The 24,110-nt window shown below is 34.0% G+C and overlaps 1 protein-coding gene across 10 annotated transcripts in view; it reads right to left on the bottom strand.

Annotated features, from left to right (window-relative positions):
* Positions 1-2,584: 2,584 nt before the first annotated feature.
* CACNA2D1 (calcium voltage-gated channel auxiliary subunit alpha2delta 1) overlaps positions 2,585-24,110 on the bottom strand; it is a gene marked incomplete at both ends in the record, with an annotated part of 507,019 nt that continues 485,493 nt past the window's right edge. For 9 of the 10 annotated variants that reach the window (XM_080701701.1, XM_080701708.1, XM_080701709.1 and 6 more), the window contains 10 exons: positions 2,585-2,701; positions 12,571-12,653; positions 12,989-13,098; positions 15,608-15,737; positions 16,195-16,250; positions 19,423-19,475; positions 19,565-19,717; positions 20,790-20,861; positions 22,898-22,936; positions 23,313-23,380. In XM_080701701.1, coding sequence (XP_080557827.1) covers positions 2,585-2,701; positions 12,571-12,653; positions 12,989-13,098; positions 15,608-15,737; positions 16,195-16,250; positions 19,423-19,475; positions 19,565-19,717; positions 20,790-20,861; positions 22,898-22,936; positions 23,313-23,380 — 881 coding nt within the window. Of the gene's footprint in view, positions 2,702-10,668; positions 10,804-12,570; positions 12,654-12,988; positions 13,099-15,607; positions 15,738-16,194; positions 16,251-19,422; positions 19,476-19,564; positions 19,718-20,789; positions 20,862-22,897; positions 22,937-23,312; positions 23,381-24,110 lie in introns of those variants that run through there. The other variant, XM_080701700.1, reaches the window with a different exon arrangement.

A 24,110-nucleotide genomic window follows, 5' to 3' on the forward strand; every position in this document is an offset into this window, starting at 1 on the left:
TTTTAGTGTTCAGTCTTTGGAAATCGCTATTAATTACAGCATAATTTAAGTTCTTGTCAACAGAATTCACAGGAAAATAGTAAATCCGATACAACAATTTGATAAGTGTTACTGTCTTTAAAAAAAATGTGCTAAGAGCATGGAGACTAGTATCTGCCATGAAAACAACTTTTAGCCAAAGAGCATGTTCTTACCCAATTTGTAACCATGTCTTTGGTTGACATGTCATTAGATATAGAATCAAATAGGGCCCTGCCAAGAGATGCCGAGTTTAACTGTGATTAATATGACAACACAGTTGATGAAAATGTACCACGTAAATGACATTTGCTATGAAGATATAGTTAGCAGACTTCAAACATAATTTTAAGGTAGTTTGTTGTATGCTGAAAGCAATTCAATTGTTTTAATGTGCATCATTTATATATACAAACTAACAATGGTATATTTTGATAACCCACTTCCCAACACTTTCATGATTTAAAATGATCTAGCAAAAGTTAACAATAAGTTTTAAATATTTGATTAACAAACAACATGATTTAAATATATTATTTTTTTAAATTACTTTGGTGTTTTTTTTAAATGTCAATACAAGTTATGAATGGACTACAAAAATCACAACAGTGCATTAGAAATAGTAACTGATGTCAACTCTTAGAACAATAGTTGGCGAAGTGATTCTATCTTCCCTCCCCCCTATTTTAAATTAAAAAATCTTAAATAAGGAAATGTACACAAATGGTACTTAGGATATATTCATGATAGGAGGGAATTACAAATGTATGCAAGGCTAGAAACAAATATATCTTTTAAACATTACTAAAGAATTTTTTATTTTTGATATGTGGAATATATTAAAGCATGCTGGATAATGTAAATAACATTGATTTTTAAATGAAACAAAAGAAAAATTTCCAGCATATACACACACCAAATACTTGGCATGTTTGAATAAAGAAAAAAATTCATTTTACCATAAAAATATCAGCATATTTCCAGCCTTCAGTAAAATTATTCAATATTCTTAAAGTTACACATTCATTGTTTTTACCCTTTCTTCAAATACTGTTTATTTTTGAAAATAACTTTTTAAAAGCATAAATAATATTTTGCTACCATATATCTATAATGAAATATCCGATTTACTACACTAACCATTTTCACCAATGAGGCTGTATAAAAACAAATTTTATTATTCACAATCAAGTGTTCATGTGCATACATACAGATTCAAGGTTTCCTATTTGTTCAGATTACTGTAAAACCCTCATCAAATCACTTGGAAATTTTGGTCAAATGATCCTATCATTTAAAATGGGGGGACAAAAGTAGCAGCAATTTTGGGATTGTACATGCTACAATTGAAATGAACAAAGAGGAAACCTAGGATGAATCTTCTTTGAGAACATATATGTACTTTTCAAAAAATAAATGTGTTAAATCTGATTTATGTACTTAAAATATCTGTACATAGGTTTTCAGGCAAAAGCACGAATCTGTATAAAATCCATTATTTCTCATTTCACCATTTACCTAACCCAATCATTCAGCATTGACATTGCACAGTATATTCAGAGTAGTTTAACGTTTTCAAAGATGACTTAAGTGCATTTACACTGCAAGGTTCAGATTCTTACATGACAATATTGTCACTCGGTTAACTTTTCAATGGACTACACTCTACAGTAAGAGAAAAAACCGAAAAGTTAAAATAGCAGCATCATGCAAAATACCCTTGGTAACCAAAGTTTGTTTATCACAAGAAAAACATCCCCTCCCCCCAACAAGCTTGTCTTAGAGCATTTTTAAATATCTGGCTAGCACTACATAACTGTACTGTGAACAGAAGGAACATTACATCGAAGAAGTGAAGGGCTTACATTGATGAAGAAATATGTCACATAATCAGATTTTACCCTCAAGCACCTTTAGTTTGGTAGTTTCCTAGTTATTATTTTCAAACCATCAATTCATTACACCACCAAATTTTAATTGGTCATCAATTATGTTTTGTTTTTGGCAGAAGTCATTCTTCATAAGGCATTTTATTCATGACTAATTTTTGGTAAAAAAAAATAGTCATTATTTATATTTCAACAGTTTAGACCAATGTTAATTCTCTTTCTCTATAACTACGCAAAGCAGGAACTTTCGACAGAATAAAGTGAAGGCAAAAATAACTCCTTCTCCCTAGAGATTTTCTTGGTAAAATTGCAGCGAGTTGAAATTCTAGGTCAAGATCAACACATTTCTTATGATTCATAAACAATTGTATGGGGAGCCCTTTTACATATAATCACCAACAATGCAACAACAAATGCCCACGTTTTCCAATAGAGCACATATAGAATTTTGCTTTGATGTTATACATAGATGATGCAGCATTCACACAAATTTAAGGATCTGACACCCTGACATGCAGCCAGTGGGTGCCTTATGAATCTGTGCCTTACAGTTACACCATGGTATAGGCCCAGCTAATGTTCTGCTGATTGGACAGTTGAACCTATTGAAATGTAATTGAGGGCTCATGAGTTGGTGGGGTCTGGAGTTTAATTATGCAGAATTTGGTTTTGGGAGGTCACAATAGGTAGTGTCTGCTGCCAGATACCAGCCAAAGTAGTACAAACTGGACTCCAAAGATAGACCACAGGGAGGGATTTAGTCCAGAAACACCACCACAGTCAGTGTAGTCCTCCTGTTAGAAAGAAAAGAAAAGGAAAAACCTTGAAAAACATTTTGTAAGATATCTTTCAGATTAACTCACGCTTTGTCTTTTTTGTGTGTATGTGTGGGTCTGGGGTGAAACCCAGGGGCATTTGACCTCTGAGCTACACCCCCTGCCCTAGTTTTTATTCTTTATTTTGAAACCATGTCTCACTGAGTTGCAGAGGGCCTCACTAAGTAGCTAAGGCTGTCCGCGAACCGCCATCCTCCGGTCTCAGCCTCCTGAAAGCTGGGATTACAAGCGTGCGCCACCACGCCCTGCTACACTTTGACTTTTGAACTCACCTTCTAACACTGCTTTAACTGCAATTCATACAAATAACATTCACCTAGATTTTACTATTCAGAAATTTTGGACAAAATGACTTCCTAGAACCATTTTGACAAATGCTTTAAGTTTTTAGTTGTAGGTACTGATGGTTGTGAAAGAAAAATAATAATAAAAGCGGTTTTGAGCAATATACCAATTTCTAAATAAAAACATGTGCTGTAATGGTACCAAAAAGTCCCATATACTTATAAAGGCAAGAAATGAAAATAAAATATAATCATGTTTTGTAATTTTTAAGAATTATGATCTTAGTCATTTACTCCACATTTATTATATCTAGTTTTCAAGGTGAACATATAATGTATATATATGTAGCACCTGTTCCTTCATTAAGAAGAAAAGTATAATAAATACTTGAACCATAAACAATGAACAGACATTCTGAAAATATATATCCAAATTAAAAACTAAACTAGGAAGAGAGGTTTATATTGTTTAAAGAACAATGAAATATTAGCAATGAATATACCTACTTGAATTTCCTAGTGTAATAGTACCTCATTTGGTTCCCTACTAATATAAATCTTTACTTTTTATTGTTGGGTTCCATATTTTTCCCATATTTTTTAGTTCTTTTTAATGTAGTGAATTTCATTATAAATACTCATGTCTAATCATTCTCATAAACATCTTTTAAAAATTCACTAATCCAAGGATTCACTCTTCCAAGACCCTAAGCTTTCAAAATAAGAAATTTGCATTTTGTTGTTCAACAGAGGTTAACACTGGTTAATAAGCCTGCCATTTAGTAAATTAAAAAGCATTTTTTTCTTGAATTGTATTTGAAGGCAGAATAACTTCTATTTGCTAATTAGGTAAAGAGAAAGCTGAGACAAAAAAAATATCAACAAAGGAAAGTTTAGTATCCATGGTTATTTCTCAATTCTAAACAGAATCATAAAGTGCTTGATTTTTTTTTTTTTGGTCAAATGTTCTTGAAAAGTAAGCTAGCATGAGGTCCATATATAACATTCCATTCTTGAAATATTTTCTCAAATGTCTTTGGCTTATGTACACTTGCTGGTTTTCTTTGAACCCTGTGTGTGGTTAGTCTCACTCTTGACTTCACCTCTTTCTCTTTATGTTCTCTAGGTGTCTGACATTTCCAGGCATTCCTTCTCTCTTCTCTTCCTTTTTTATACTGTTTCTAGGTGGTTAAATCCAATCCTACGGCTTCAAATTTCATCTACTTACTAATAACTCACACCATTATACCTTTAGCCCTGTATTCTCCTCTGCCTTCCATATTACTGCCTCTTCTCTTGTTTGTGACATGAAAATTTCAAACTTTAGCCCCATATAACTATTCTTTTGCCTATCAGTAAAGGACACTTCTAGAATAGTAGCTCATGCCAAGACTCCAAGTCATTTGAGATTCCTTTTTCTCAACTGAATCCATCAACACACCCTCTAAATGTCCCCAAACTGATATTTATTACAATCTAAGCTCCAAGTTACCAGCACTTCTTGCCTATAATTCTGCAAATGCTACCCTACTTGTCTCACTGCTTCTACTCTGTTCTTTTACAATCCCTTCTCCAACCCAGAGATCAAATCCTTTCACACACTGTTCACAATATTTAATCATTCTCAAAGCAAAATCCAAATTCCCTACTAAGGCAATTCCCTACAAAGGCTTCAGTGGGTCTGGAACCTGGCTGCCTCCCCCCCTTCCCTCATTCTTCTCCTCCTTCATATCCCTTCATTCTACTTCAATAACACGGTCTTCTTTTCTAAGAACCCAAGTGTGGTTACTGTCTCAGGTCTTTTGCTCTTCTGTTTGTTTACATACTTTTCCCTTCAGGTAGGAGACCCAGATTAAAAAAAAAAAAAAAAACAGGTAGTAGTTACATTTAAATTTCAGATTAAAAAAATAATGTGTGTGTGTGAGGTGTGAGTGTGAGTATGTATGTGAGTGCGTGTGAAGTATATAACACCTACAAGAGTGGCATAGTTCAGAGTGCAAGTATTTGATAAATAAATAGCAGGCACTTGATGAAGTGATACACACACTAACTAATTAGAAAGGTTGCAAATATAAAATACTATGTAAAAAGCCTGTTACTTAGGCAGGACAAAGGATTGCTCCTGGCTAAGAATTAGTTTGGCTGAATGAAAAACTACCACATGTATTCAATTAATTTATGTATAAAAGATGCATTTTGTCAAGGAAATTCCTATTAATGTAAAACACATTTAATTTTTTCAGTATTGGGGATGGAACCCGGGGGCATTCCACCTCTGAGCTATATCCCAGCCCTATTTTTTATTATTTATTTTGAAACAACGTCTCACTAAGTCACACAAGGCCTCACTAAGTAGCTGAGGCTGTCTGCAAACCACCATCCTCCTGTCTCAGCCCCCCAAGTACTTGAATTACAAGCATGGGTCAACCCACCTGGCTGTAAAATGCTTTTATATATTCTAGAAAGGTATTATGGGGAAAAACGGGCTTTCTGACTCTTCAATGTTTTTGTTTGTTTGTTTGTTTTTATTTTTTGGTTCTTTTTTGGTGGGTTCCTGGAAGCCCTTCTACCTCCGGGCTACACTCCTAGACCTATTTTTATACTTTTTTATTTGGAAAGAGGGTCTCTTAAGCCAGCACGGCTGACTTTGAACCTGCGTGATCCTCCTGTCACCACCTCCCAAGTGCGGGGATTACAAGCCTGTGCCACCACGCCGGGCTCTCTTCAAAGTTTTTATTTTTATATATTTGATTTTTTTTGCAATTCCTCTGTATGATGATGAGACACACGTTTCAGTTTGGGAGATGGTAGGTTAGATAAGTTATTTGGAGTCCCTACATCTGCATGTTGATTCACAAGGAAAAAATCTGCCCCTTCAGTTTCCTGATCATGTTTTCTCAGGCTTTTTGCATGGTACAACCACATACAGTAAGACTAGAAATTATGCTGGGGAAATGAATGGTCAGATGCATTTTTAAAACATTCTAAATAAAAAATGCTTAGACTGTGGGAGAAACTTCAGCAGTTTCTTTATTAAATAGGGAGTGAAATTCCACTGGCACTATGATCACATCAGTCCATATGATTTGTAAAAGATAATTGTAGTAGAAGCCAGGATATCTAGTAGCAATATTATATGTAATTATACTAGACTACCTTCTAGGGTACGTCTCTCTGAAGATTACTAGTAATGTAACATTTGAGAAATCCTTATTCTTTTTCCTTCTCCATAACTCATTAAAAGAATAATCTATAAGACCATGCATATTAAAGGATAAAACCTCCTCAATTTACTTTTGTTAAGCAAGTAAGTATTGCTTGCTCTTCCTTCTATGTCTTTCCTCAACCAGAATCTGGCAACTAATGTACAAAGAACATAATCTTAATTTATGTAAATAATTTTTTTTTCAGTATTGAGGATGGAGCCCAGGAGCATTCTACCTCCGAGTTACATCCTCAGTCCTATTTTTATTCTTATTTTGAAACAGGGTCTCCCTAAGTTGCAAAGAGCCTCACTAAGTAGCTGAGGCTGTCCTTGAACCACCATTCTTCTGTCTCAGCCTCCCAAATACTGAAATTACAATCATGTGCCACTACACCCAGCTATGTAAATAAATTTAATATGACCTTTCCCCGAAGAAAGTGTTTTAGTTATTTGGCAAGAGTTTTTGCTCTTTCTTGTCAAAATTTTAGTTATCATTTGATTTCCTCCAAATAGCAAATCATTTCAGTAAATAATGGCTACCTTTGGAATTTAAGTCTTCTAAAGTTACCACAGCCTCAAAGAAAATTTATAATTAAAAATGTTTAGATCTGGGCGTGGTGACACATACTTGTAATCCAAGTACTTGGGAGGCTGAGACAGGAGGGTAACAGGTTTGTGGACAGCCTCAGCTACTTAGTGAGGCCTTTTGAAACTTAGACCCCATTTCAAAATAAAGAATAAGAAAAAATAGGGTTGGGTACAGTGTAGCTCAGACATAAAATGCTTCTGGGTTAAATTCCCAGTACCCCCCCCCAAAAAAAAGAGTGATGTGTGAATGTATGCCTCTACCATCTCATACTCCATTAAGATATATAACCACAATGCACTATTAAAATTTTTTTCCTAAAGATTAGGTCTTTGTATAATCTACAATAACTCTTCTAATAGAAATAATACCCCTAACAAATAAATTTCTCTCCTACATGGCATTTTAACACCTTGACTACATTAACCCATGAGATAGGCAATGTTTGGTGAACTCTTTAGGTGGAGAAAGATTAATGAACATACATACACATGGACTTATTTATGCATATTCTTTTTATGTACCCCATAACATGCTTTTGTAAACTGGGTTTATATAAAATAAGAAGCTTTCTCATTGGACAGATTATGAACTTAAATTGCTTTGTTTGATTGATCAACACATTCAGCTTTTTCCTTGGTCTTTTGTTGTTCTTTACCACTTGAGTTTTCATAAAACCCTCATCAGAAGGTATCATTTAAATACTTGTGTTTTGAGGATAGCCTCATGGAATGCAGCTCCATAACTGTATACCTAAAACCTATATTCTTTTTGGATTCTACAGGATGCAAGGTGCCTTGCTTTAGATATTCAAAAGACAGTGTGTGTGCATATCCAGCAGGCACACGTTAACTTTTTGCTGCTATTTACATGTGGCTGCGTAACTAAGGGACAAGCCTTCTGTCTTGGAAGGCAGGAGCCCAAGCACAGACCAAACATTTTGTTTGGTAGACACTGAATTTGAGCAGAGATCTCATTAAAAAAAAAAAAAAAAAAAAAAAAAAAAAAAACCTATCCCATTTTTGCTGGCTATGGAACTTACATAGGTAAAATAATTTGCATTCAATGTAGAAAAGTTGAAAAATGAGTAAAACTAAAGCTTCAGTTTTACTAGCTAATAATAAACTCTACAAACAACTTGGGTGTTGCCTTTTGGTACTATTGGTACACTCAAATACATAACATTAACAAATACATATAATTATAAGTGTCTACTTGTATTGTATATTGCATGTTATTACTAGTGTCCTTGTCTAACTTGTGTATACAGCTGTTATGTCACTTGGGGGGCATAAAAATATTGCTATTTTAAAAAATATTTTGTTTTATGGTATATTTTCATTAAACAGTGGTAGCTCAAAAAGTACTTAGGAAGCTGGGTGTGGTGGCACATGCTTGTAATCCCAGCATTCAGGAGGTGGAGACAGGAGGATACAAGTTTGTGGACAGCCTCATCTACTAAGTGAGGCTCTTTGCAACTCAGTGACACACTGTTTCAAAAGTAAAAGACTAGTCAGGCATGGTAGAACACACTTGTAATCCCAGCACTTGGGAGGCTGAGACAGGAGGATTACACACATTCCAAGCTAGCCTCAGCTACTTAGTGAGGCTCTCAGCAACTCAGTGAGACCCTGTTTCCAAATAAAAGAGAAAAGAGATCTGGGAGTGTACCCCAGAGGTAGAAAGCCCCTGGGCTCCATCCCCAGTACTACAAACAAACAAACAAACAAACAAACAAACAAATAAATAAATAAATAAATAAATATAAACTAAAAAGACTAAAAAATAGGGTAGGGGGGTGTAGCTCTGAGGTAGAATGTCCCTGGGTTCCATCCCTGGTACCACACACACACACACACACACACACACACACACACACGATACTTAGGAGACAGGCATTGTGGCATAAGCTTGTAATACCAGCATTCAGAGGACCACGGTTCATGGACAGCCTCAACTACTTAGTGAGGTCCTCTGCAATTTAGTGAGATCCTGTTTCAAAATAAAGAATAAAGCCTGGCATGGTGGCACATGCTTGTAATCCCCACGCTTGGGAGGCTGAGACAGGAGGATTGCATAGATTCGAAGCTAGCCTCAGCTACTTAGTGAGGTTCTCAGCAACTTAGTGAGACCGTTTCCAAATAAAAATATAAAATAGGGAGGATAGCCCAGAGGTAGAAAGCCCCTGAGTTCCACTCCCAGTACCACCAAAAAAATAAAAGAATAAAAATAGGGTAGGGGGTTTAGCATGGAGGTTGAATGCCCCTGGGCTCCATCACCAGACACACACACACACACACACACACACACACACACACACACTACTTAGGTATTTTAAGTCTAATTAATAACCTATGAATCTTATCTAAAATTCTGTGATTGAGAAGAGTAAGCTTTAGAATCAAAGGTGAAGAATGTTAATTTTTATAACTATTCTTTATGTATATAACATAATAATTTGGTGCCCTAATGCTCTAGAGTTTGCTCTTTTCTATTATAACTACCAATAGAGATAATTGCAGGGGCATAAAATTCCATTATGGTTTTCTTATTAAAGTGTTCAACTATGTGCTTCTTTAAGGGATTGATGGTGTCATTATTTCATATAGTTTCCTATATACCAATTTTAAGAAGGTGTGTCTGAAGAAGGATCATTAATTTTGGTCTTTTATCTTGATTATTAAAATTAGCTAGAATAACTATACTTTTTTGTCATGAAAGTCATTATTTTGTAATCCTAGAACCCATTTTGTTATTTCTGAAATGCCCTCTACTATTCTCCTTTCCTCCTTCCTCAATGGCTCATTCCATTCTTAGTCATAGCCACATCTCCATCTAGTGGTTTGCTAATCAATGAATACCTGGAGATCAATGAAGAAACCAATGCATTACAACAGATGAAACACTGAACAGAAACGAAAACCTCAAACATCTACTTAGCAACGTTGCTTCTAGGATTCAAATTTCTCAGAAGATTATTAATTATAAATTTGTTTTAGATACAGTATTAAATAAAATGAATAAACCTGTATACCTGATCTGTTCTCGTTTCAAATAATAGAAAATGACACTGATATAATTAATGGAAATAATACAATCTGATATGTGATAAAATCAGAAATAGAGATAAAATCAGATAAAATTAGAAATTAGAAATACCTATACTGAAATATTTCAATAAGAATATCAATACTTGAAGAATAAAATTCTAGAATGGTATTCAAACCTAATTTGTTAAAAAGACAAGAAAAACTAGAATAACTTTCAGAAATTCGGAAATAATGCTTGATAAAATTTAAATGGTTTATTAATTTTACATTAGTATTTTTATTTATTTTATTTATTTTAATTTATTTTTATTTTTATTTTTTTGGTGGTACTGGGGTTCCTGGAAGCCCTTCTACCTTCGGGCTACACTCCCAGACCTATTTTATATTTTTGAAACAGGGTCTCTTACGCCAGCGCGGCTGGCTTCGAACCTGCGCAATCCTCCTGTCTCCGCCTCCCAAGCGCGGGGATTACAAGCGTGCGCCACCTTGCCCGGCTACATTAGTATTTTTAAATAAATGAGGTGACTAGCTATATTACTTATTTTTCTATAGTAAAAGTAAGATATCATGAAACCTCTATACTTTTGTCCACATTGACTTAAACTTTACACAAGAAACTTACAAGAAAATGATTTTTAAATAAATATAATAAAAATCGATAGGTTCTGTTTACCATGAGGAACTTGTGTCCCATTTGAAATTAGCAATATATAAAACAACATTAGTACTGGAATTTTAATAACTTTGTTTCAAGATACTTATTATTGTGGATTTAGGAATATGGATTCTTTTCTAAAATTTCAAGCCAAAAACAAAAAGAAAGAAAAATTAGAGAAAGTGACTGACCATCCACACCACATGAAAACTTGCAGTAAAATGAAGATAGGAGCTGACATCATGGTACAGGCACGACTCGTTGTGCATATAAGTTGATCCTATTAATAACGGGCAAAGTAGCAAGTACAGGAAAAAGAAAGAAAACACAGAAAAGAAGACACACAAGATGAGATTTCATGCAATTTGCTGGCAATTAGCAGTTAATGTGAGCCTCCATCCAGAGCAGATTCACAGTGACCATTGCAAATAAGCATTACCAAAATACTCCGCCGCTAAAGGAACGGTATTAGCACACCAAGCTACTGAGCGAGAGCTGTACTTTCACACACAACCTTATATAGAGTTTGTAGCAACTCAAATTGTTGGGAATTTTTGTCATAGTTAAGTATTTTTAATGCCTTGATTAAATGATATAGCCTCCTAGGATGAGACTATATGGGGTAAGAGGCATTTTATATCATCTTTCAAGTCCATCTGAGTGAATTTAAGCTATCTTTGTGTTGCGGAAAGTTGGTGAAAAACAGTTGTTGAGTGACACTACTCTGATGAGCCACGCTATCTTTGGGGAATGATTTGACCCAGGCAAGAAGACTCCTGAAGGTGCAGTAAGTAGACAGAACAGGGGTCCTCACATCTGGATTTTATGGTAGACTTACTGGGTAAAATAAAAAAAATAACTTCGATGCAAGTTTGAACAATTTTTTTTCTGTCAAGAAGAAAAGTCAATACTCCTTAAAGAGATGGCTAGGATTTCCTACCTAACATCTATCTGGTGGTTTTAGCCCTATTCCCCGTCACTGATTTTATTTCTTCTTTGCTCCATTTTAAATTTATATTTCTAATTTCTCTCTCATATATATATATATATATATATATATATATATTGTGTATGTATATATACATACATATATGAGTAAATGAACCTATTCAAATTAAATAAATACCTCTAAAAACAGAACAATCAATGGATGTTTTGACATGTTTTTAGAATTATCCAATTCATGTTTTATTTTTGGATGCCCAATTGACATGTGAAGGCCACTTAATGCAAAGATACAGCATAAAAGTCAGAGAATTGGGGAATATTATGTTCAAAATGAGTAAATGAATAGAGATTTTTATGTGGCATTCAAGTTTTTTAATAATTAAAATAATTTTTAAAACATAAAGCTGATGTATACATGGTAAGTCAGAATAGTATGTATTAGAGAAAGACACTTGAATTGTAGGAGAATAGTGATATATCTTTAGATAACATATATTAAATATGCTTTGTAATATTTTATCAAAATAAACCTGTATACTTGATCTGTTCTCATCTCAAATGATAGAAAATGACACTCATATAATTAAGGAAATAATATAATCTTATATGCGATAAAATCAGAAACCATGTAAAAGAAAGTGAAACTATGCAATATTAGGAAAATAGCTATATAATAGGTTTTTAAATATATTGAATGAAGACTAAAACTAATAAATATTATAATAAATAACTTTTATATTCTCAGGATTAGGATATGAACAGGCAATATACATGCCATAAATAAATTATAAAATACTATGAGTTACTATTTCTAATAAGAAAATCTTTACAATCATCACATTTGTGACCCTGCATCATTAGTTAATCGATGTCGAGTTGTGTTTGAAAGTACAACTTCTGTGGGAAAGACAGAAGAAGCAGTTTTAAATTTATAAAAACCATGAAAAGTATTGAAATGAAAAAAAAGTTTATCTACTGGTGAGTACATCACATTAATGAGCAAAACTATGGTTATGACATTATGTTTGAGCTAAAATTGCAGTTTATCTCAAGTTCCTGTAGACCATTATGTTTTCATCCAGTAAAAGTGTTGCCTTACCAAGACATTGTTGTCAAAGCAGACATCAGGCCCTTTTCGGTATCTGGGTTGTTTAACCATATCACAGGGATCAGGACCATCAGCTAAAGAGACTTGTTAAGGAATATGAAGTTATTATTTTTTTTCACAAGCAAGCAAGAGATATCTATGCTATTACTCTCAACCACCATATCAAATGATGTTCTTGGGGTGTGGTGAACTAAACTATAAATTCTCCCTCTCATAGTATATGCATGACTAGCATAATCAGTTTTGACATTTGAATAGAGTTTTTTGTGAGGGGTCCTTTCCGCCTCCGCGGGGTGATCATAGAACTAATATATTTTTCTCGGTATGAACATAAACAATGTACCAAGGTTAAAAATAGATTGCTTCAAGATGATTTTCCATTGCAAACATCTCCAGTGTCAAAGGATACAAGTCTGCTCTGCTTGTATTAGCAGCCGCGTGTCACAGGGACATGTCCCTTTGCTCTCAACCATTATGAATACTAAGTTGGTGTTCATAAGCTTTTCTACATGAAAGATTCTGCAAAATAAATGTTAGAGTGTCATGTAAGATAAAAAGTATCTTTGGGGAAAAGAATGGAAATTTTCAAAGATTAGCATGTATTAAAAAGAAGGGCAAAATATGACACTGAAACAAAAAGCAATACTGTAATAAATAGTACAGCAGAATGGGTGAGATTTTACAAAGAAAGATGACCATGATTTTATTCATTACAACAAACATATTACTTCTCTCAAATAATAAGAAACAAGGCTTATTAGAATTTTTAAGTATTAGTCTTCATTTCAAAATAAGCACTATTGTTGAAACTCAGGAAAAAAGTTTTAACATGTTTAAAGACATAAAAATGCAAAAGATGCTTTATTTTGCAGATATGAACACTGTAAGAACAAAGTGGCTAAATGTCTTGTTCAGACTAAGGGCAGAATAAATTCTAGGTTGATACTGCTCAACGAGCTTTCAGTGAAGATAAAAATGTTTTCTGCAAACCGGGCGTGGTGGCGCACGCTTGTAATCCCTGCGCTTGGGAGGCAGAGACAGGAGGATTGCCGCACTGGCTGAAGAGACCCTGTTTCCAAATAAAAATATAAAAAAATAGGTCTGATAGTGTAGCCCGGAGGTAGAAGGGCTTCCAGGAACCCCAGTACTACCAAAAAACAAACAAACAAAAAAATGTTTTCTGCTTTGTTCATTATGGTAAACATTAGTTACATGAAGTTACTGAGCACTTAAAATGTAATATTTTAATTTTATTTAGTTTTAATTGAAATTTAAATAGCCACTCATGTCTGGTAACTCCTGCACTAGACAGCACAGATACAATCAGGGACTTTAAATTCCATCCCCAGTCTTAGCCACACCTTAAGCTGATCCTGTCTTCCCGTGCAACCAACAACAAAAAATGTAATTAAATTTCATAAAAAGTAATTATTTATGATCATATATTTTTTTCAAAGAAGCAGTACTGTACTTCTTTCCACCACACTCGAAATACAAGCATAAAGCAAATCAAATGGGACCATGATTCGATTAAATGTCTACATTATACTGATCTAAAACTTACAGGTTAACTTAGTGAATTAAATGTACATTGCTATTACTGGACCTCAATTAATGAAAAGTTGAAGGACACTGAAAGAAATTCCATCTGATGTTCCCACTGCACGTACCACAACTCTATTTTCTGAAGCTCGTACCTTGATATGCTCATCTCTAAATTAGACAATCTACATTATTCTGAGTCCATGTTTCTCTTCTCCCCTTTCTTCTCCTATTCATACCCTCTACCTCCTCCTTGGACAGAGTTGTTTCTGAAAGTAAGTCATAAAACATACTGACCGTGTCAATTAAAATTCATTATAGTTTTGGTTAACCCTTTCTTTTTGTTTTAACTGTAATGACTATTATGGACTATTATGGACTACTTTTCTGAATCCCCAAGCTACTATTGTAGCACTTACACAATCTCAGATTACATCACCTCCTCATGTTTCCTCTTCTCTCTGTTAACATTTCTTTTGGATTAACCTGCACCTCATCTCTAAAAATAAAGTGTCCCAGCTCTGTGTTTTGTAAGCTATGATTTGGTGTTTCATTCTCAGGGACCCTGTGGCAGGGATTATCACGTCCGCTCAACCCTTCTAACATCTCCACCTTGGCTTCTTCTCTATCCCATTACAACCAATTAAATTTTCCATTTCTTAAAAAAAATTTAAAGATGTTTTATGAATACTGACTAACATTAACCATGACCTTAGGAAATATTTTTATCCTAGTTCCTTCAGTTTCAAATCAAAGCTAACATTCAATTCTTTATGTCAGAGAAGACTAGAAGTAAAATCAAACCAAAGAATACCTCCCAGAATGTTCTTCTCTAAACTTATTTAGTTACTATATATGAAAAACTAAATAAAAAACAACCCTGTTTGGCTTAGGATTACTAAATAAAATTAATATTAGAATGAATATAATTCTTTCATATTCTCCATTATAGAAAGTTTTAAATATGGATTATTTTAAGTGAAAAATACATTGAAATATGACTAAAAATTTCTTTGCTGTACCTAAAAAGAGAAGCAATCATCTTGGTCATATCATTATCATCATTATTATTATTATTACTATTATTATTAATTATCATAAGTACTGGGGATTGAACCCAGGGGCATTTTACCTCTGAGCTAAAACCCCAGCCCTATTTTTTATTTCTTATTTTGAAACAGGGTCTCACTAAGTTGCAGAGGGCCTTACTAAGTAACTGAGGCTGTCTGAAACTGAAATCCTCCTGCCTCAACCTCCCAGGTACTAGGATTACAAGGAGATGCTGCCACACACAGCTCACATAATTATTAAAGTTAAACTAATCACAACATACCAATGCCTTAAAACTGTAATTTTAAGACTAACATTTTAAAGTTAAAACAATTCCATCTCTGAATCCAATCTCCATTATTTTCTGTAATGATTATAAAAGTCAATGAAATTTCCTAAAGAAACAGGAATACTCCAGACATAAAGGAATGAGTACCTCGAACAGTTTCCACAGTCTAATACGCCACTGAATGTTTTACTATCATTTTCAAAGAAATACTGGGTTTGTTCAGTAATGCAGCTCTGCTTTGACAGGGAAGCGGTGAAGTCCTCATCCTCCATCTCAACTGTAGGAGTCAAAACAAAGACACCACCATGAGGGGACTGGACACTATAGTCAGCCCCCTAGAGCCTTCATTTCTCACAGGACAAAATTAACATGTTAAACCTAAAGCTATGATTGGCCCATTTACTGCTGTGTAACACTCCAAAAGTCCCTAAGATGTGTTCAATAAAGACCAATAGAATAAATTAATGTAACAGCTAAAAAAACAGAGGCCAATGTGAACTAGGAAAGTTTCTGAAATATTTGATCAAATTTCAGCCTACCAAAATGTCACAGAGAAGATCTTAGTGTCTCTTTCCATCCACGTGTGTTGTCTCTTACACACACACACACACACACACACACACACACACACACACACACACACACTTTCTCTTGGAGCTGAGTGAACTAACCACATCCAGAAAGAAAAGTTTGATTGCCATTATGACAGTAACAGTATCTGAGCATTTACATACCTGCTTCAAGTAGCCGTGGAAAGGTTAAACTCAAAAGAAACTGCTGCAGAATAGACCTGCATTTTAAAATGAATAACTGCTATAAGCACAGATTTTTTCTGATAAAAATCTGAGTATTTTTATATGTAGACATACATATAAATACATACTTCCTTCTTATTGGTTTGGGAAAATTTGAGCATTTTTTTTTCATTGAAAGGTTAAGAATGTTTTTATGTATTTCTTATACAAAATACTGTAACTTCTTTTTGATCTGTAAAAGAAGTCATGAAGTCAAATGCATTTGGGACTAAGTATGGGACACGTAAGCATGAATACATGATACTGCGGTTCTAGAGAACTAGTAACTCTAAGAAAGAGCATGTTACTGTTTCAGCAGATAAGTTTTTACATACAGGATTTTCTCATTTTGTTTTTTAAAACTGGTGAAATAACAAAAACGACCTGTCCATTCTACTGGCTTGGATTTGTGAGCTAGTTACAATACAAAAATATATTTGAAATAACAGAAAATACTTTATTTTTTAGAAAAAGTAGGGGTTTCAATCTAAAATAGGTTTACTATGTTAATGAAATGATAAAATTACTTAGTTTTAGCTGGGAAAATGTCAATGTTAAATGTCATAGATCACTCAACATAGAATATGGCTGAGATAATAAAGTAGATTGGTGACAAGTAAAAAAAAAAAAAAAAAAGAGGGTGATTTAGTTCGAAGTACCCATGTTACCCCTGGGTAACATGAGGCTATAACTATCTTCTGTATTTCTATCTATTTTAATAAACTTCTTTAAAAGAAGAAGAAGGAGAAGAAGGAGAAGGAGGAGAAGAAGAAGAAGAAGAAGAAGAAGAAGAAGAAGAAGAAGAAGAAGAGGAGGAGGAGGAGGAGGAGGAGGAGGAGGAGGAGGAGGAGGAGGAGGAGGAGGAGGAGGAAGGGGAAGGGGAAAGGGAAGGGGAAGGGGAAGGGGAAGGGGAAGAAGAAGGAGGAGGAGGAGGAGGAGGAGGCAGAGATAACCAGCTGGGCTGCTGGTGCACGCTTGTAATCCCAGCATTTGGGAGGCTGAGATGGGAAGATTGAGGTTCGCAGACTGCTTCAGCTATTACAGTTACTACTTAGTGAGGCCCTTTGCAACTCAGTGAAACCTTTTGTCAAAAATAAGAAATAAGCCGGGCGTGGTGGCGCACGCTTGTAATCCCCGCGCTTGGGAGGCAGAGACAGGAGGATCATGCAGGTTCGAAGCTAGCTGCACGCGCTGGCTTAGGAAACCCTGTTTCCAAATAAAAACATAAAAATAGGTCTGGGAGTGTAGCCCAGAGGTAGAAGGACTTCCACGAACCCCAGTACCACCAATAATAATAATAATAATAATAATAATAAGGAATAAAAAATAGAGTTGGGGATGTAGCCCAGAGATAGAATGCCACTGGGTTCCATCCCCCATACCACAAAAAAGGAAAAAAGGAATGCACAATAAAGTTGTATTAATATTAGTACATTATTAATGTGAAAAAGCACATAATACACAATGTACACAGAACATGTGAATTATATTAGTTTATATTACATTTATAATTACTATATTAATTAACTGAGACATGGGGCTTGATAATAATTTATTTGCTTCCAGTGAAGCTACCAGGAAATAGTTTAAGCAGAATTTTGGCTTTGTGCACTGACAGTGAATCTGGAGGCATCTTCCTTGACTGCCTTCAGACAGAATATTCTGCATTTTCGGTTTACATGACCAAATTATTAATTATACAATTGGGGCTTTTCTTTTAAGAAGTTTGTTTTCAAGTAAGCTTGTTAAAGGCATGAAAAATAGGATAAAAATAAAAGTAGAAGATTGATGCTTCTTGCCCAATAATGATGAAAGGGTGTTCACTGGTTGACCGCCAGTGCTTGTACATGTGAGGAAATTGGCAACTAAGATTTAAAAGCGGTATTGACCTGGTGGTCTGAATAGTATGCTCTGTTGTTTAGAGAGTGGTAGCAAAGGAAATCGAATTAGAATTACAATTGAGAATATTAAGGTTAATATTCCTCTCAATTTATTGGGAATGGATAATAAGACTTTATAATCAACTAGGAAATATCATTCAGGTTTAATATGGGGGTATAGTTAGGAGGTTTGGAGGTATATAATTGTCTGGGTCTCCTAATAGATCTGCGGAGAATGAGACTAAAGTTAGAAGAAATAAAATAAAAACAAGTCTAGCATCTCTTTGACTATACAGTAGGGGTCGAATGGAATTTGATTGGAGTCAGAGGTTATTCCTGGTGGGCTGTTTGATCCTGTCTCATGAGGGACAGAAGGTGGACGATTATGAGGCCTGAGATAATAAACAGTAAGAGAAAATGGAAAGTATCAAGGTAGTTTTATCTACTGAGAATCCTCTTTGGATAGAGGATACATTCTCCTAGGCTAGTGCCAAAGTAAGGGATAGCTGTTAGGAGATTAGTAATTACTGCAAATAGTAGGAGATTTCCAATACTTCAGGTTTCAAAAAAAAAAAAAAAAGTAAGAACCATAGCAAAGGTCTCATCCTAGGTAAACGAATGAGTAGGTAAAAAAATCCTAGACTCAAGAGGTGGTTTAGAGACTTGATTAGCAAGAAATGTGATCTCCCAGAAGTTGCCCAGTGCCTCAACAGACAGTTTAAATGTTTTATTTTCATAGGTGGCAGGGCACAGGTGGGGTGAGGAAGGGAGGGAGGGCAGGACCAGTGAAAAGAAAGAACTGGATTTATTTCAGCAACCTGATACCTCTAAGACTTTGCCAATCCTTGTATTAATAGTAAAAGGTAGAAAAGTTAAGTCATCCTGTCATAAATTGGATTAATGAGGACATCTTATTTGGATATTAAAGTCCATAAATAATAACCTTCACAGATCAATATTCCTAAAATGTAAGAAATCGTGTATAATATAAAGAAAAAAATATAACTGAAGTGTTTCAAAAGAACTATATTTTAGCAAAAAAAAAGTCTCTGAAAGAGGCTAAAGTTTGCTTGAGCAAACAATTGTTTTCATATAAACAAACTGAATAATTTTAAGTTTCACATGATCATTTAAGAAATATGGATATTTCCAAAATGTGCAATAGGAAAAATAATAATGATGTTCATAATAATTGACCCATAATGAAATCCATATATTTACAAAATGCTTTCCTATTGGAAAACCCCTTTTTCTCTTTGTCAATAAAACTAAAAAAATTCGGACTTACCAGGCGGCAGCAGTAGCCCACCAGCCAATCTGTAATATGTCTGCTATCGATGGCTATCAGAAAGAAAATACAGAAGTCATTACATGGGCCGATGCTGGTGCGCCCCCTAAGAGGGACTGATGGAGCTGCGGGTAGTACTGACCACATATGCGGAGCGATGTCCTGCTCCTTGCTTTGGTGCAGCACCGGGCTCACACACTGACTGGTAATCGTAAGATTTGTTAAAAGCATAAAGTGATATGTTAACCAGGTGTCTCATCAGGCTTGGATCAATCTCTCCAAAGAATCGTCCAATCTGGTAAAGAAAAAAAAAATATAAAGTTTCAAATTTTAGATAAATATGAACATCTGAACCAGTATGGTGGAAAGAAGGAATAGAAACTGAAGTAATGCACAAGCTTAAAGACAAAAGCCAATGAGAACCCTGCATGTGGCAATGTGAAAGGACCAAAAGGACACTGGGTCTCCTCATGGCTTAGTTTCTGTCTCTGTCTGTCTGTCTGTCTCTCTCTCATTCTGTAATTCGGGATGGAATGACGCAGATTTACTAGCCATTGCGGTAAAAACAAATGCTGCAAAGAAGTTTCTTTCCTGTCAGAAGTCAATGTCAGTAAGTGAAAATTTGGGGCATATACCTTTTGTTGATGAGTTGTAACACCAAAGAATGTATTGCAAAGAGAGAGCTGGACATTTTTTTCAACCCAGAGCAAAACAAACACGTGAATATTAGAAAGTGTCTAATAATTTACCTTTTTTTCTCACCAAGGTAAAAAATATCTTAAAGTACAAATGCAGGTAACTATTCCCAGCTGACCTAGAGTCAATAAGACATTCTACGTAAAAATAAAAAAATAAAAAATAAATAAACAAATAAAAAAGAAAGCTATACCTCCTAGGTGAGTCAAATAGGGCAAAACATGGGAAATAAAAGACTTTAGTTAAAGTGTTCAGAGTTGCAGCTATATAGGCTAAAGAAACCTAGAGATCTAATGTACAACAGAGGACTGTGTTAATAACATTGCATTGTATATTGGAAATTTGCTAAGAGTATATTTACATGCTCTTATCAGGCCAAAAAACAAAATAGAATAATTTTCTATATTTCTAAAAGTTGAAAATTTAATATCCTTAACTACATATTCTAAAGGTAGCTATTGATAAGAAAAATGAAAGTCAATTAACAATCATAAAGAAAGATAGTTAGCATCCATCTCTTAGCGGTTACATTATCTTATGCATTTTAGATTTTAGTTTGTGATAGAAGTTAAACAAAGCATCAACGTTTATAATGCTTAAAGGGGTTTTGTAATGTTGATTAGGAAAATTTATATTAGAAATCCTGAGTCTGTCCTATTTCAGTTACATACCTGATTAGTATAATCGTCATGATTTGCCATCAAAAGAAATCCACCATCATCCAGAATCACACAATCCATTACCTATTAAAATAAAAATACCAATTAATACATTTTTAGGATGGTTAAGAGACTGCAATATCATTATTATATATAGATGATTAGAGCAAGAAAAATAGGAGAAAAAATCAAGTGATTATATATTCTCTTCAGCATAAATGTTTAGGAAATTCCGATCAAATTAAGGACATACATATTTTAATATCAAATCATCACCCTTGATAAACTACCACCAACTAACCATCCATTTAAGACTTACAACTTGGAAATAAATAAATATTTGGAAGAAAAAAAGACTGCCAACTTTGAGCAAATTCTAAAAACAAATCAGAAATATAATTTTGATCACTTCATGGTCATCTAAATGACCCAGAAAACTGGAGAGATGTATTTGATAATATACTTATTTTATCATCTTAAACACAAAGATTTCAAGAAGAAAACATTTAAAAATATTTTAGTGATTATTCTTCAGAAAAAAGAAAAAAGCAAGCAGCATAATATTACGACTATTTTATACTTTTGTATTAAAAATATTTGGTTGAGCCAGGCATGGTGGCTCATGCTTGTTATCCCAACATTTGGGAAACTGAGACTGGAGGATCACGGTTCACCTTAGGTATTTAGTGAGGCCCTCCGCAACTTAGTGAGACCCTGCTTCAAAATAAAGAATAAAAAATAGGGCGGGGGGGGTGTAGCTCGGAGGTTGAATGTCCCTGGGCTCCATCCCCAGATCCGAAAAAAAAAAAAAAAAAAAAAAAAATTGATTGGATAAGTAGAGATTTGGAAGCAAAAAACAAAACAAAAAATTCTTGTGGCTGAGGAAAATTAAAAACTTCATTCACCTCAAAATACAGAAAAAAATCTTACCCCATTTAAATTAGTAAATGTATGCAAAACAAGTCAATTTATTGAATAAAATACAATTAAATACATTGTTCTCAAAGTTGTAAATGTAATATGTTATATTTTCCTAATGTGGAAGCAACTTATAGAACTCTTTGCTCTAAAAATAACTACTACTGTATGTAAGATGAGTAAGCAATAAAGTAATTAAAATTATTGGCTTATAAGTTTGCAGAAGCAGGAGTGATAACTAAGTTTCCCTGTGAAATAATATACGATACACATAGAAGGACTAGAGGAGTGGAGTTCATCATCATTTACAATTATTGGAGTGATTTATCTAATATTCTACTTAGAGTATCTTCAATTTTTGAAAAGTCAATCTACATTTTCTTTTTTAACTTCTCAAACAGAAATGGAAGTAATACAAGGCAATGTATTGACAATCATACTAAATAGAATTTTATAATAAAACATGTAATTCCAGAGTTAATTTTTTCCCCATCACTATGTTGTGATCAAATCCAGAGAAAGTACAAAAGATGAGGGAAGACTGCCTTGGAAAACAAAATGAGGCTTTGGTTAGAAACTTCCCAACATGAAATACAGGGTTTCTTTTTATATAAAAAGAATCTAACACCATTGAGACTGAAGAAAATACTAGCCTATTGACATGACTTTTTAAAAATCCTTCCCTCACTAAAAGTTAAAGTGTAGGAAGTAGAGCTGGAGATGCAGCTCAGTGGTAGAGCACCTGCCTAGCATGTGTAAAATCCTGGGTTTTATCCCCAGCATTGCAAAAACATAATAGAAATATAAAATAGGAATTAAAAGTACACGAATTCAAATATAATAGTCAGTTCACATTTCCACTTTTTTTTTCTTTTTGGCAGTCCTGGGGATGGAATTCAGGGGCATTCTACCTTCAATGTACGTCCCAACCCTATTTTTTATTCTTTATTTTTGAAACAGGATCTCACTGAGTGGCAAAGGGCTTCACTAAGTAGCGGAGGCTGCCCTCAAACCTGCAATTCTCATGCTTCAGCCTCCCTCCCAAGTATTAGCATTACAAGCATGAACCATCATGCTGGGTTTCATATTTTTTAAAGCACTTGATTAAAAATTCCTGCATTATTTTATTGTTGAAGTCATAGCAAGCAACAGTAACAAAAATATTGTAGTTAAATTTGTTTTAAAAGAATTTTCTTACTTACATCACTGTTTCTTTTGCAGTCACAAACAGGGCCAGCACACTGAAAAGATAGAAATATAATAACCATATTTGTTTTTTAAGAAGTTGTATTTTAATTATATTGTTATATTAAAATTAGATATTTTGGAATAATTTATCTAGTATAAAATATGTTTAAATTGTAGTTTAGCCCATAGAAAAAGAAGTTACTTTCATGTCTGAATCAGAAAATATCAATTAATATCTCTAGTAGCATTTAAAGTTACAAATAAAAATAATATTTTTATTTATTGACTAAACAAAAAACTGAAATTCACATTTCTATTTCATTGCAGTGGCACTGAACATTTATTTTGCCATTTTATAAATTTTTCTTATTTGATTTTAAAAGTACAAAGGATAGCAGAACAATATTTCAAAAAAATAAATGATCTTACCGGATCCCTGATTGAGGTTTTGGTGAAATTCTCTATCCAGGAATTTATATCAATTTTAATTCCAACAACTGAAAGAGTAATTTGAATTAATGTAAAGGCACAATTAACTATAATACACAATTTTCTATATGACCGTTTAGATAAATTACACAATAGTAAATAAATGTTGGTTTTGAATAGGATGATTTTTTATAGAGATAGATTTCTTGGGATCATCATTAAGAAATAATGCTAACAGCTCTTAAAATATTACAAAATCTTATTTATATTCATAAAACTGTTTACAGTTTACTCATTAGTCACAACCTGGCCAATTAAATAATACTGAAAGGGAAAGCCTTATGAACATGAGATCATTCAAGGCATGTATTTTAAGAGGCTTAGCTTAACCCCACCACTGCTTGAAAACAGTGCTTATAAAATACTTGTGGAAAGAATGGGTACTGGGTAGCAAGTGGGCTGGAGAGGGGGCAAGTCAATGGGTGGCTGAGAGAATAACTGATTGGCAAATGAGCCATCCACTAAAGGAAGAAGTGAATCCATGTAGTAAAACCACAGCAGGGGTAAAACTGCTCTCAGTAGCAGAAAAACAATCTCTCTTCTTTTCCCATTTGGCCTAATGTAGGCTTAAAAAAAAAAACTTCAACACTACTGAATTGTAAAATAAAAAGGTTCATTTATAATATTCATCCTAATTCACTCCTAATTCTTACTGATTCTCAGTATTATAGTTTTTCTTTGCTTATTTGATATTTTTACCAAAAAGTCATTTTTCACATATTTTATTGCATATTTTAA

This window comes from Muscardinus avellanarius (genome assembly GCF_963383645.1).
Source record: "Muscardinus avellanarius genome assembly, chromosome: 9".
Taxonomy (NCBI): Eukaryota; Metazoa; Chordata; class Mammalia; order Rodentia; family Gliridae; genus Muscardinus; species Muscardinus avellanarius.